The 16,314-nt window shown below is 40.6% G+C and overlaps 1 protein-coding gene across 1 annotated transcript in view; it reads right to left on the bottom strand.

The window, feature by feature from the left end:
• The window catches only part of GOPC (golgi associated PDZ and coiled-coil motif containing), a 29,476-nt gene that overhangs the window by 12,984 nt on the left and 178 nt on the right, over positions 1-16,314 (bottom strand). Inside the window, 1 exon segment of the mRNA XM_065681008.1 lies at positions 15,972-16,312. Within this exon segment, the coding sequence (XP_065537080.1) occupies positions 15,972-16,312 (341 nt within the window).

The raw sequence follows: 16,314 nt of genomic DNA, 5'->3' as shown, positions 1-16,314 counted from the left end.
AGCATTTTATAAGATAAAACTATATTTATATCAGCTTTAGTCTACTATTTACCAAAAAAAAAATCCGACAAATCCACAGAAGATTATCTCAGGAAATGTTCTGGTAAATTCCCAGAGTATATTTTTGCTTCCAAAACTTTGGAACTAAAGAGCAACATGGAAAAGCCACTAATTCTTCAAAAAAACACCCTCTCATATGAAAGAAAGCAGAGTATTATAGATATTCTAACAACATTATACTGATGTTCAAAATCACAGTGAATATTAAGTTACAGGCCAACACTCACCCGGTTCAACTGTGTAAATCATGGCTTTTAAAAGTCTGCACTGGTTTAAAGTGAAGAAAAAAACCAAACAAAAAAAAAGGAAGGCAGGATTTGACTGTGAGTGGGGAGTACTTACTGGGTCTAACTTTAGGTACGTAATTTAGATGGACAGCCTCCTTAAGCTTCCAGAATAATCCTGGCATAAGTAGGCTCTTGCTCTTGCAGAAGTGATTCAGAGCACCTACATTAGAGCGCAATTTGATGAGACCAGTCAAGCCAACCTCCAGCTTGCTCTGTGAGAAGAATGATCTCCCTTCCTGTCCCCTGGTTATGCCCCCTTGCCCCACATCTCCAGGACAGGAGGGTGGCAGATGCCCTGCCCATGAGTTCTGCTGATTTTAAACTGGATTCCCCAGAAGAGAGCAGAATCACCTCTCCCTGTCCATTCAGACAGAGCCTCAACAGATAAGGTTAGCATTTCCTTTTCATTGAGGAAGGTGGAAACGCATGCAGCCCCATTCCATCTGCCAGAATGACAGAAAACTAAGAATTTGCAAACCCTTGCAGAACTCTGAAGCAGAAATTGCCTTCTACAGTAAGATGATACAAATTTAGAGAAATTGCTTACTTACAAAAACACATTATTCTTGCCAATTACCAGCCACTGTTAACGTCTCTCTGCTATGGATTACATACCTTCAAACAAAAGCAGACCCATGCCTGAACTAAATAAACTAGTGAAAGAAAACATCACAAACGTAAGAGGTGATGGTAATAGCTGGGAAGAGATAACTAAGACCTTAAAATGAAGGCACCATTTGTCCCAGCACAATTTCACATAATGTGTAACAATATTGCTCCTCCTACTTTATTATTATTTTTTGTTAGTATATAAAGCATAATGAAAATACTATAAAAAAAGACAACCAATGCCTTCCCCCTTTCAAATAGGCCCTCACAGCTAACATAACAACTTTTATCCTTTTTTTCTATACACACCCCCCACAATCATCCCTAATTCAAAACACGTGGAGAAGCAGAAAGTGGCAGAAGAGATATATTATACCAGTTTAATATTGTCCAGCCTCACCTAGTAGAGAACAGGAAATAAGTAACAGAAGAGAGTTCTGGTATGGAAAAACAACCCAAACAAAAACAACAACAACAGAAGTTATATCCCTGTGCAAATTACAATGCCGCAAGAATGACTGCTACCAGTTTGTGACATGAATGATGCTCCAAAGGGATCACAAAGAGACTGTCAAACTCATAATAAAAAACTCCAAGCAACTCTGTGTTTGACTTAGGATCTAAATTAACATCCAGCTGTTTTAATAAAGAGAGCAAAATGAGAAATGCTATGAGCTCACATCATGAAAGTAATCTGTTTACACATTATGAAAAGTCATAAATCTATCCACTAGAACAGATGTAGATACAAGAGTCACAGCAAAAAACAAATGCAGCAAGCTGGTTTACAACCTTGTGATCTACTTCTATGAAGGCTGACAAATCTTTACATTATTGCACAGAAGTTCTGCCTCTCTCAGCTTGGCCAGCTAAATTAATTCTCCTTTATATTACTCTTATTAGCCTATTTTTTATCTACATTCCTTCACTTTGTTATAAAGGAATCACACGGAAAGACCACTGGAAATTCAACAGCTCTACATTCAGTTTTGGCAACTGCTCAGTAAAAACCAGAGAGGGGGCAGAGACAGCAGAGGAAATGATGAGCACAAACAAGAACTACTGGCAAGGCCATTCTTTCCCAGAGCACTGCATGAGGCAGGGGTTCTACAGAAAAAGATGGTGCCAGATCATATAATTGTCATGTTTCAGTTTTCATTAGCAAAACAAGGATAAATCAGTGTTGCACAAATAACTGTACCAATCCTTTCATTGGTAACTTCTTGGATGTACTCTCCAACAAGACTGTTGAAGGAGAGACATGATGTATTAAACCACGTGCTTAAACCACGACACTAAGGCTGCTCCAGAATTTGTGGAGAAGCAGTTGAGGGCAGAAGTAAGGAACAGCCACCCACAGAAGACAACTGAACTTCAAGGTTAGGAGAGCTTAAGAAGAGCCACCAAACAACAAATAGAGAACAGAAGCTTTCACTGAGGCAGAGGTTGAACAGAAGGCAGTATGTTTACTTTTACAACATCCTTTGACGGCAATTTGCTGATTCAGCCAGAAGAGGAACTCTTCTGTATTAAGGGTAGTATACAACTGCACAGATTAGCAATTATCATGCCTAAGCAAGTATCACGCTGCAAGGTAACACTTTAGTTTCTCTCTGGCAACTCATTTAAGAGTCTGTGCCCCAGGCAACACACTTAATAGCAGGACTGAACTGTGGCTCATGGAAGTACAATTTAATCATGAAAAAAGCTGACAGAACACAAGAGAGACAATTTGCACAGCTCTTTTTTCCTTTTATTCTGACACGAGTTGGCAAAGTCAATACCTTCTCAGATATGCTCATTTGTTTCTGACTCACTGAAGTCTTGGATACTTTCCTCAAACCAAGATCTGTAACTGGAATTCAGCGCCAATGGCAATAGGAAGCACCTGGTCTGGGCCTTATAATGGAAGCCAAAGCTTACTGAAATCAAAAAGAAAATAACCAAGTTTCTTCCTTACTGAAGGAAGTCAGGCTTCTTCTTTCAATACTCCTCTTTTTCCACTTCTTTTGTCATGGACAACAATCACTGACTTTTACTGAAGTGCTCTGAGAAATGTTTCAGTTCAGCACTCACTGCTTAGTTACATAAAGGAGTCAGCATGGAAAAGACTATGGAAAAAAGAACAGCATTACTGACAGAATCACTTAAGTACCTCATTCATTCTTGCTCTCCAATTCATCAATAATTATTAGACACATTATTGTTAATATCTTTGTATTCTCTGTCCCAAATACAATCCATACATGGACAACTATACAAGACAAGGTTTCTTACCTTTTTTCTCTTCACTGCTCTGAATAAAAAAACAAACCAGCCTTTAAGACAGATCTGATCTGTTTGGGATGGCAGGAGAAAAGGTAATTCCATAAGTCTGTTTTTAATTTTCTTCCACAAAGCACCAGTAAACACATGCTATTTCAGAAAGAGCTACTGCTTCAGATTATCACCCCACTGGTCTACAATCAGGGCAACTCTAAACTGTAAAGTTCACAGTTTGAGTAAATTGCATATCCTCATCAAATTAATCAAATAGTAAAACTCAACATTTATCTTCCATACAATCTAACACAGAGATAATATCAGAAGAAAAGTTTTGAAAGGCTGGGTAAATATTTACTAAATTTTGGGGCATATTTTGTCATTTACCAGATATTTTGTATTTCGCAGAGATATTGCATATGAAAATTAAACCCAATTTCAATTGAAATAACCCAAAAATGTATAAAATGCTCTTTTTTTTCACAGGATATAAAAGAGAATAAAACATGGCATTAAGCAATAGACACACACTTATTCTGCAGAGGTTTTAAAAAATCTTATTGCAAAAATAATAAAAAAAAATCTCCAGGCAAAATAGTCCAGCCATAACATCCTTCAATTTTAAATCAACAGTTCTTATGTCTTGTTCAAGCAGCAATGAGTTATCAAAAAGTTGTGTTTGTTATATATGATCCTATGCTAAGTATGTATTTTAAGCTGGCAACATAAGAAATAATCAGCTTAAATGCTGGACTTGGCTATATTTATGGTCATAGAGTTGTTAAAGTCTTAAGAGGTTTTCATCAGGAGCCTTAAAACAAATATCACTGAGGAATCTTTCAATTATTTGATATCATATCATATATTTTTTTCTTCAGATAATGGTCTAAATTCTCAAAAACTAAAATATTCATTTATCCACCCGTACATTTTTCATAGAAAAGGGAGCATTAGAATAACTAACCAAAAATCACTTATTTCTATGAGATCTGAGCCATACTCAAAGATCCTATGCTACATTTGTACATAGTTAAGAAGGAAAATGTGGACCTTGCCCTGAAGAACCCACAATGTAAATACACAAATGCTGAATAAAGGTAACATGAAAGAGAAATACCAACATAGTTATTTGAGTATAGAACTGCACAACAGGAAGACAGATGGCATACTAAAAACCACAAGTTACCATTTCTGATAACCATCAGTGCTTGAATGAGGCATTAGAAGATGACAATATCATGACCTCCAAATCTAAAGCATCAGAAGAAGCATACAGAAAGTGGGATGACAGTGACTAACATACCATGTTGACAGGAAACAATTTAACTCTCACTGCTGAAAGGGAAACTAGATGCGGGGGGGGTGAGGGGCAAACAGAGAGACTGCATCATCAGGTGAAATAATGACAATGTTTTTAACTTTGGGGAAAGCTTTTTCGTTTTCTGAGCTATCATTTCAATAATTTCTGCAGTATGGACAAGAATTTTATTTGAGCTAGCAGATGTATTAAAAAAATACCCAAAACTTATTCAATGCCCAGACATGAGGAGTCAAAATAGAGCCAAGCTGAATTGTAAATCTAGGTCTGAATAATACTAGGACATGACAGTGGCATTATTCACCACACCAAATAAAAATGAGAGGAAGACCAGAATTCTCTCAACATCAAAAAGTGCAATGAATGCTTTTGAGGCTTGTGATGATGCACTTTTCACTATATCAATTTCTACTTAAAATAAACTAAGCATAATGGACATATTAGATAACACACACATTTTTCAGCAAAGGAAAGCTAGATACACACAAAAATATCCATCATATTACCAACCTCCAGTGACTAAAAGTCATAAGCTAACCACTCATCAAATGCTTTTAAAGTAGCAAATATTCTTTAAAAGATTTTTTTCATTTTCCTTTAATTTCAGGCCTTTAGGGTACACCTAATTCATTCTCAAACTAAGCCTTCTGAAAGCATAAAGGTCTGAAAACTCTTTTTTAAATGAATGATGATTTTTCTCCACCATCTCTAAGTGCCAGCAGCTAGGACTTCAAGAAATATCGAACACAAGCAGATTAGCAAAAAAAAACCCCACAACAAACCAACAACCCAAAACCACAAAACTAATAACATTTCATAATTTTTATCTTAGTTTCCTGAACAAGGAAGTCTAGTGCCATCATTTTATCTGTGTCTACATTTCTTCCCATTTCACCTTTCTTCCCTGCTGATATGAATTGAATCTATTCTCAAGATTCAAATAGATCTATTAGAGGGATAAAGGTGTGTATGATTAAAGTTCTTACAACAAACAAACTTTGCACAAAACAGATGCTGGACGGAAGAGTAAATTGGTGCCCTTGCAGAGGGAAAAGCAGCTAAGAGGCAGACAGTAGCTAGTTTGTTTAACCCACCCTGAGACAAGAGCGAATAGCCCAGTGGCTAGGTAGCACACATACAATTTGGAGCTAGAGACTGTGCCACTGCCTCTTGTCCTGACAACTAACCAAAACCGTAGGGAAATGAAAAAGCAAAGGATGCTATGGCATGGAAACTCACAGATCACAGGAAAGAATGGGGAATGCCTGAATTGGAAGGCTTTAGCGATTTCAGAGTGTTCAACATTTGCATTAGGACAAATGATTCCCCACAGACCAGTAGGAACTGAGATTTCAAAGCTCCATGGCCTCCAATTACTAATGAAACACCTCTGAATATGTATTTTTAATAGCTAGTTCTACAATAGAGGTCCCTATGAACCTTGCCATGGGACCAAACCAAAATTCATGGACAGTTAAATTATATAAGGTGTTTTCACTTGTGTCCTCCTGTAATTTATGCTAGACTTCAGAAAGTTTACCAACATATGTGTTTATATATTTAAACATTCACTCCTGGTCAGTACTACTACCCTTCTGATGTACCGGCTAAAGGATTTAGGATCATAAAACACAACAGAGGACAGTACAATGCTGCAATTACTCTGCGGCTTCTGCCCCCCATATGTGCACAAAAAAGCAACATAGATATCAGATATGACACTAGCACATTTGCTTAACATTACATCTTGGGGGCATTTTTTGAAAGACAGAAGTATTGCTTAAAGGCAAAAGTAGGTTAAAAAAAAAAAACAAACCTAATGACACTTTACAAACAATGAAATCACTATTCCTAAGTATCCCCATACCATTACACAACTGCAGGAGAGAAAACAATTTTTCAGGACGTAACAGCTGTAGCTTCTAGAGCCTGAGGCTTAAGCATACTCACAGACACCAGATACACAAGTGGTGTTGGTTCAACAACAAAAAAGCCCATCATGCAGTTATGAACCATGCTGCCCACATACTACTAAGTTTTTACAGGGACCCCCAACTCTGGCATCAGCCTCTAGATGTGAAGTAGCTGAAAATCTTAAGTACTGTATTTCTCTGATTGCTGGACGAAAGGATTGTATCCATCAACTCACCGCTGTCACTTTGAATACAGCTCTCCAAAAGACAAGAACACTCTACCCTTTCTCTTGACTATTTAATTCTTCCTGCCTGTTAGCAACCTTTGCTGCAATTTCTCACATAACTCTATTAAGTTTAATGGACTGGTTTGAATGAGAAACCATGAAACAGATTACAGCCCTACTGATCTCACTGTGCTCTTTACAAAACTAAAAAATGTGACAGTTTCTGAACAAATGATACACTTGGGAACCACAATTTTTTGTTGATAACACCCCCGCCCAGTTCCAACATCACCACTTGCCAGTGATGAAAGTGACCAGCCTGTTTCAATCGTTTTAAAAGAATGCAGTTACCATTTTTAAATGAAATTAAAAGCCTTTATTTCATTATTATTGTGACCCAAAAAGGACATATGTAACTTAAGTTTTTAGATAAAGCTTTAACAAAACTGTCTTTTTCATATGGCTAATAAGAATATGAATGTCAGAATTTAGAATCATAGAATCATAAAATAGTTAGGGTTGGAAAGGACCTCAAGATCATCTAGTTACAACACCCTTGCCATGGACAGGGACACCTCACACTAAACCATCCCACACAAGGCTTCATCCAACCTGGCCTTGAACACTGCCAGGGATGGAGCACTCACAGCTTCCTTGGGCAACCCATTCCAGTGCCTCACCACCCTAACAGGAAAGAATTTCCTCCTTATATCCAATCTAAACTTCCCTTGTTTAACCCGTTACCCCTTGTCCTGTTACTACAGTCCCTAATGGAAAGACCCTCCCCAGGATCGTTATAGGCCCCTTCAGATACTGGAAGGCTGCTATGAGGTCCCCACACAGCCTTCTCTTCTCCAGGCTGAACAGCCCCAACTTCCTCAGCCTGTCTTCATTCGGGAGGTGCTCCAGTCCCCTGATCATCCTCATGGCCCTCCTCTGGACTTGTTCCAGCAGTTCCATGTCCTTTTTATGTTGAGGACACCAGAACTGCACACAATACTCCAGGTGAGGTCTCACAAGAGCAGAGTAGAGGGGCAGGATCACCTCCTTCAACCTGCTGCTCATGCTCCTTTTGATGCAGCCCAGGATACGGTTGGCTTTCTGGGCTGCGAGCGCACACTGCTGGCTCATGTTCATTTTCTCATCAACCAGCACCCCAAGTCCTTCTCTGCAGGGCCGCTCTGAATCTCTTCTCTGCCCAACCTGTAGCTGTGCCTGGAATTGCTCCGACCCAGGTGTAGGACCTTGCACTTGTTGTGCTTGAACTTCATAAGGTTGGCATCAGCCCACCTCACAAGCATGTCAAGGTCCCTCTGGATGGCATCCCTTCCCTCCAGCATATCGACCAGACCACACAGCTTCGTGTTGTCAGCAAACTAGCTGAGGGCACACTCAATCCCACTGTCCATGCCAGCGACGAAGATGTTAAACAAGACCGATCCCTGAGGGACACCACTCGTTACCTGTCTCCAGTCAGACATTGAGCCATTGACCACAACTCTTTGTGTGCGGCCATCCAGCCAGTTCTTTATCCACCGAGTGGTCCATCCATCAAATTGATATCTCTCCAATTTAGAGACAAGGATGTCGTGTGGGACAGTGTCAAACGCTTTGCACAAGTCCAGGTAGATGACATCAACTGCTCTACCCTTATCCATCAGTTTCGTTGCCCCATCATAGAAGGCCACCAAATTGGTCAGGCAGGATTTCCCCTTAGTGAAGCCATGCTGGCTGTCACCAAGCGCCTTGTTGTTCTTCATGTGCCTTAGCATGCTGTCCAGGAGAATGTGCTCCAAGATTTTACCAGGCACAGAGGTGAGACTGACTGGTCTGTAATTCCCCGGGTCTTCCATTTTCCCCTTCTTGAAAATGGGGGTTATATTTCCCTTTTTCCAGTCATCGAGAACTTCACCTGACTGCCATGATTTTTCAAATACGATGGCCAGTGGCTTAGCAACTTCATTCGCCAGCTCCTTCAGGACCCGCGGATGGATTTCATCAGGTACCACAGACTTGTGCGCGTTCAGATTTTGAAGATGGTCTCAAACCAGATCCTCTCCTACAGTGGGCCCAAGGTCTTCATTCTCACAGTCCCTGCGTCTACCTTCTAAGACCTGGGTGGTGCAGTCAGAGACTTTGCTAGTGAAGACCAAGGCAAAGAAGTCATTCAGAACCTCAGCCTTCTCCAAATCCTGTGTAGCCAGCTCTCCCGGAAGCTTCCTCAGGGGGCCTATGTTGTCCCTAGTCTGTTTTTTGTTTGCTACGTACCTGTAGAACCTGTTTTGTTTGCTACGTACCTTCCTGTTATCCTTAACATCCCTGGCTAGGTTTAATTCTAACTGGGCCTTAGCCTTCCTAACCTGGTCCCTAACTTCCCAGACAACATCCCTGCACTCTACCCAGGCCACCTGTCCTTGCTTCCATTTTTATAAGCCTCTTTTTTCCTTCGAATTTTCCTCAGCAGCTCCTTATCCATCCAAGGAGGTCTCCTGGCCCTCCTGCCGCACTTCCTTCTAGTTGGGATGCAGCACTCCTGAGCTTGTAGCAGGTGATCCTTGAATATCAACCAACAGTCTTGGGCCCCCTGCCCTCCAGGGCTATATCCCATGGAACTTTATTAAGCAGGCTCCTGAAGAGGCCAAGGTCTGCTCTTTTGAAATCCAGGGCAGTGAGCTTGCTGCACGCTCTTCTCACTGTCCTGGGGATCTCAAATTCGACCATCTGGTGATCACTGCATCCAAGGCTGCCCTGTAGTACCACATTCTCAACAAGCCCTTCCCTGTTGGTGAGCACAAGGTCAAGCATGGCACCTCTCCTTGTCGGCTCCTCTATTACTTGCAGAAGGAAGTTGTCTTCCACACAATGGAGGAACCTCCTGGACTGCTTGTGCCGTGCAGTGCCATCGTTCCAGCAGATGTCAGGGTGGTTGAAATCCCCCATGAGAACAAGGGCCTGCGAGCGTGAGGCTTTTCCTATCTGTCTGTAGAGTGCTCCATCCACAGGTTCTCCTTGATCAGGCGGCCTGTAACAGATTCCCACAGTAATGTCTCCCACAGCTGTTTTCCCTTTAACCCTGACCCACAAACTCTCTGTAAACTGCTCACCTGCCCCCAGACAGAGTTCCATACTCTCCAGCCTATCCCTAACATAAAGGGCAACTTCCCCTCCCTGCCTGCCAGGCCTGTCTTTTCTAAAGAGCCTGTAACCTTCCATTCCAACACTCCAGTCATAGGAGCCATCCCACCATGTTTCTGTGATGCCTATTATATCATACCCCCGTAGATGTGCACACATCTCTAATTCCTCGTTTGTTCCCCATGCTACGGGCGTTTGTATAGAGGCATCTGAGACGAGCTCCAATTGAAGCCAGCTTGTTGGCTGGAGCAGCCGGAATATATGTACATTGTTCCAAGCATTTATTATAGGTGTTGGCAACTGACTGGGTGTGTTGGGATGGAATGATGCCCCCCTCCCCCAACACATCTAGTTTAAAGCCTCCTTGACCAGTCTGGCTAGCCTCCTACCAAAACTGTTCTTCCCCTTCTTTACCAGAGCAGCTCCACCAGCCCCCAGCAGACCTGGCCTACTAACTTCAGTCCTATGTTCAAGACAAGCAAATCCCTGACTATGACACCACCCTTTTAACCATCTATTGACCTGGCCAATCCTCCTAGCTTTTTCTTGGTCCTCCCCTGTGTCCTGGAGAATTGACGAAAAGACTATCTGAGCACCGGAGCCCCTAACCACCTCTCCCAGGTACTGACTCCCTAAATGAACACTACAGTAGTGTAGCTATGTAAGTAGTCTTAGTAAAAATGCAGTGCATGAAAGTGATCACACAAATGAACTGTAAATTTAGTCCACCTTTAATATGTCCCATATAGAATACAAAGTACATGAGACATCTACAAATTAGTTGCTCCAGTTCTCAGATTCCATTTTAGTCTTGCCAAAACATTCAGAAGACTGGTCAGCAAACTAAAAGGATGCAAAACAACATTCATACATTTTATCTTCTCTGCTGAAGACCATTCTGGATATGTAACTATTTGCATACTTCTCCTCCCAACAATTAAAAGATAATGTAATAATGATACATGTAAAACATCTTAAAAATGTGGTTTACATTTACATAAATGAATACAGGAATCAGCATTTACATGCCAGTCACTGATCTTTTTAACCTCTGTCATTAAAATACCTGTTAATACAGCTACATATTATTTTCACTTTGCTTTACATACTGTTTCTTGCCACTTTCTTACTTTATATTTGACTGTATCACTCTTACTTGGACCTACTTACAGAAGCACAAATTTCTTTTTTCATTTTTTTAACCACCTCCTGTACACTTTGCTGCCAGTGACAAACTTCTGTCTGCCTCACAAAGAAATTTTTTTCAGGTTGCCCATGCTTCTAGCTCTTTATTAAGACAACACAAATCAGCTTTTAGAAGTCATACTGGCAGCTTTATTACTGGCAGTTTTATTACAATTTTTTATTCTTTTTATTAAAAATATATTATTAATAGTAATTATTAAATAATTATTTCTTAATGAATAAATAATTATTTATTGTTTGAAAGTCCTAGTAGCTATGCAGTATAATTCAGTAAATAAAACTAAGAAATATAAACTAAAATACTGGTTCCCTATCACTTGCCCTTTGGCAGCTCCCAACAAATGAGACACATTAAAAGAAAACACCTTACTACATGCTGACTGAAACTAAACTGGTTAAATTCATAAAGACTTCCAGAGCTTCTGATACAGAAAAACATGAATTAAGTATAAATGACCCCTTTAAAAAGGCAGTAAGTATTGTGAGAAAAGTTACATGTATCAAGCTAATGACAATTTGGTATATAAGCCAACTAGAAAATTTATGCAAACCTGTACTTCCTGAATATCTGAAAACTGCTCAACATTTTAGGGTATAAAATCAGCTGGACCAAATCTCATTCAAGTGATTTTCCAAAAGAACACTAGTACGAACAGATTTCTATTCCAAAATAGATAAAGTATTCAGAGTTAAAAGTGTAATTAAGAAAATAACATCTCAGTAAATACTGAGAGTACTGCTAAACAAGGCAGGACTAGTATTCTGCAGTGTGCTCCACAGGACAGAATCACACACTGTAAGAAAAGTCACCAAGCACATAAAGCCACCTACGCTCAGGTTTTTTGGCTGTCAGTTGATTGGGGGGGGGGGGGGGGCGCGGTTGTTTGTTTGTTTAATAGGGATCTTCAGATTACCTACATAATTCTACATATGCTTTAGCCAATATAGCAACAAGTTACTTACAGAAGATTTCACCTTACAGGAGCATGTTCCTCTAAACCTGCTAAGTGATTCCATGTTCATCAAGGACGTAAAAATACATAGGCTTCTCGGACATATACTTAAATGTTTCCCTTAACTTCAGCATGTACATCAGCTTAACACAACCACCAAGACACAGGGTGTGTTCTACCAGACATTCCTTTCTAGCTTGTTCATTTCAAATTAGAGAATCACACTGGTAGTCAAAGTGCCAGCATTAAAGTCAAGCTGAGTTTTCACTGGCACATTGGCCCACTTCTTTTATTCCTACAACACTGCCCTATTCAGAACTTTCATTTTTTGAAATGGGCATTTAGACAATGTCACAGTCAGCACCATGTAATTTTTTCACCTCAAGTGATAGTCAAACAGGAAAAAAATCCTATGAACTTCCTCACCATTATTATCTACTGACACTTTACACACTTGACTGCCAGCCTGCATCTGCTGATTTGCAATAACTTCCAAGAGACAGATTATCACAAAAAATCTCCTTTAAAATGGCTGCCATCTCCTTTTGTCCTAACAGCCTGAGGCCCTTACTGTCCTCCATCAAGGTACACTTCTTCATTTGCTCATATTGAAGTGAAGCCGACCTCAGAGAAGACAGTGGCTTCTATCACCTACCACTTTCTCTCCTCTTTGGTAAGCTACATAATTCAACTCTGTCCTACTGTGACTGGCAGGAAAAATATTAAAACAAAACCTCCCCTGCTTTTATTTCTTTAATTTAGGACTGTAAATGTCAGTAGCACAGTAGTATGTTTACAACCGCTCACCACCTGAAAGCACATTTATCTGCATACATCCACTGGGCATCCGCATTCCTTCTAAAAATAACTTACCCTGAATTGGCAACATATAACTCCCTCTTTGGAGACTACTGTCTTCCTGGAATACTTCTTTCACTATTCAGAATCATCCCTCATATAATATTTTACCTAGACTCATCTCTGTAGCAGTAGGTAGGAACCAATGATCCCAAAACATTTTTTGCACCAAAGTCCTAAAGTGGGAGCTTCCATCTACCAATCCATCTACAATGTGCCTCTTGAAAGCAACTGTAACAATCAGAAAATGCATCTTAAGCTGACAAAGTTGATAAATCAAAGTCTGAACTGCATTTCATTATTCTTGTCTGTAATAACACCTGACAATTCTCATCAAGGAAACTGAACCCATGAACAACAGAATTATATTTATCATTTTATATTATTAATTTGATTTTCCTTCAGGCTGCCCTATCCCTGGAGGTGCTCAAGGCCAGGGTGGCCAGAGCTTAGAGCAACCTGGTTTAGTGGAAGGTGTCCCTGCCTATGGCAAAGGGGTGGGAACTAGATGGTCCCATCCAACCCCAACCATTCTATGATTCTACAAAATAATATCAGTAAGACAACAGTAGGCAAATACAGTTGCAAGAGTAAATCTTAGCTTTTAACAGTCACTGACACATTCAGTCCAAATAAAGGCATATTTCTAAAGATGGATTTAACTTACTGGCTTCAATAAACGTTTGTACCCAAGTAAACTACAACTAATGACACTTTTATGAATGTGATGAAAGCTTTGTATTAAAATGTACAAGCATTGTAAAGTTAGTTGTGAGCTATCAGGAAATTACTGCAATTTTAAAAGTTATGAAATACAGTAACTTGCATTATAAAAAAAAAGTAAACCCACTGATCATGTCCTAACCTCCACTATTGATGCTAGTGACTTCTTTCAAAATATGTAAGCGTAGCCTTCATTTTGGACACTGAGGAATAGACACCTGTACATATAAAAATACTATACATTCTCAAGAGAGCAGCTGAATCTCTTTTGACACTTTAAATGGAGGTTTTCACTCCATGTTTATGGCTCTAATAATCATGAGGTCCCAAAATTAACAACCTTCAAGACAATACTAAACCTTCTAAAGGTCTATTTGAAAGATAAAACTCCTTTATAGGTATGATGCCAAATAATACTACAGTAATAAAAATATTTCATAAAAGTCTTTTTATTCACTTGTAAACCATTTGCTCTGAATTCACATTTTTATCAGACAATTACTTCATGCACTTAGATACACACAATAATTATGCTATTACAAATACTAACTGTGCTTCTTTGCTCTTCAACTCATTTGAGATTGAGGCACACATCTCCAGTTATTTAGGTGCCCCTGATGGTTTACATTAGATACCAAAATACCTTGCAGCAGCTGAGCTTTATCATTTCCTTTCAAAATATTTAAGCTTGAAACAACTTTTCAAAGAAATATTTACCAAGCATCAGCTCATTCTCTTAAAATAACATGACAACTCATCTGTTTCACAAGTCTGTACACAACACCCACCATCCCTGTGTAATATGCAATAAATACTGATTGTCTACTATAAACTCATAAATCTTACTTTACTATGCCTATGTAGCTTGACAGAATACATACATACCCAATACTAAAATGTATATGACAACATAACAACATAACAACATAAACAAAGAATATCAAAACCATCACTACAGTAAGTATTGTGGTGAAATAAAGACTGCAATGAAAAAGGCTCCTAGCTTAATGAGGTCTTTGTTCTACTCTGAAATATCTTGTTTCCCTGTTAAAACTCTATGGATTATTTTGCATAACAATGTCTTCATACCAGGAAGAAACCTGATTAAAAGCAAAGCCAATTTACTTACTCTACTTCCTCCTGCAAGACAGACCTTCAGAAGAACAGGTTACTGCTCTTCAATTCCTTTATTATAATAAGCGTAACACAAAGGACTAAAAGAACTGAATTCGGCGGTTGTCTACTGAAGCTCTTGCAAAGCACATATTTTCATGGTTTCCCAGAATTTTTTCCCTTACTCCCATATATTTAAAAGTTAGTAGAACAAGCAGTAAAACTCAAACAAGCATTGCCTACAAGAGATACTGAATATACTGGAAGGGGTTTAACCCAGGGAAAACTAACTGATGAAAGTCACTTGAACGCTCTTCTAATTTGTAACAGAAAGACAAAAGGGCAGTTTATACCAACACCTGTTAAGGACAAGACAAATAACATCATCTACTAAACTGAAGATGACTCAGGTTGGACAGTTACAAAACAACCATGAAGTTCTCCACAATCTCCTTCCAGAGCACTCCCGTTCTTGTACCAGCCATAGGACCTACAGTTCTGCCTCCTGAGCAGCATCAACCAGCTTAGTTCCAGCTGATGCTTCTTTCTTCCCACTCTGACTCAAATTCAGTATTAGGAATGAAAACAATTCCAACAGCAAGGACAGTTACTTTGGTCCTCACAGGATGTGCAACTTTCAATATTAATTTTCTGACACTAAGTTTGGCAGAGAGCTAATTGATCTACCTCAGAGTACGAAGGGACAAGAAGACCCATCAAAGTCCATTCCCAATCCATTTTTCTGTTTCATTTACTCATAAGCAGAATAACAACCTCATTTTGACTACTGACCATAAGCTTTAAAGACTGTGAATGTATCATGATGCTTGAACAGATGCCCAGAGAAGCTATGGCTGCCCCATCCCTGGCAGTATTCAAGGCCAGGCTGGATGGGGCTTTGATCAACCTGGTCTAGCAGAAGGTGCACTTGCCCTTGGCAGGGGGTTTGGAAATGGATGTTCTTTAAGGTCCCATCCTGTGATATATGCCTTTGTCCCGTTTTTAAAAGGCTTTCCAACTTTACTAGTGACAATGCAAACAGAAGATGAGTGAGCAGCACCTGTTGCCCAAGACTTCTGCTTTGGACATCAAAGACAACTTTTTTTGCACGCACCACTTCATGTCCATGCTGTAAGCATCAGCACAGCCATGCCCGCTTCCCGCGGGGCCTTCCAACACGCTAGCCGGGTTAGTCCTCCCCTGCTGCTCCCCGCACTCCCAAGCATAGGAAGGCCGCCACCACAGGGCCGGGCCCATCGCCCCCCACACACACACCAGAGGCCCTGGAGCCCCCTCAGGCCCCTCACCTCCAGCTTGTGGTTGATCTGGGACACGGTCTGCGCCTTGTGGCAGAGCTGGGCGAAGCAGGAGCTGAGGCTGGTCATCTTCTGCCGCCCCTCGTAGGTGATGTCGGCTTGGTCGGGGTCGATCTCGCCCAGCAGCAGGTCCACGTCCACGAAGGCCTTGTCGAACTCCTTCTCCAGCACCTCCAGCCAGCGGAACATGGACACACCGCCACCCGCCGCCGAAGTCGACCCAGCCGCTACCCCGCCACAGGCCGCGCCGCCTGGCCCGCAGGCACCGCCGCCCGCCGCCGACATGGTGCTGCCGCCGCCCCTGCCCCCTTCCCTCACACGTCCGGGCCCCCGG

This window comes from Lathamus discolor, chromosome 5 (genome assembly GCF_037157495.1).
Source record: "Lathamus discolor isolate bLatDis1 chromosome 5, bLatDis1.hap1, whole genome shotgun sequence".
Classification (NCBI taxonomy): Eukaryota; Metazoa; Chordata; class Aves; order Psittaciformes; family Psittacidae; genus Lathamus; species Lathamus discolor.
Note: the sequence above shows the minus strand (reverse complement) of the source record. Positions and strands in the feature narration are given on the sequence as shown.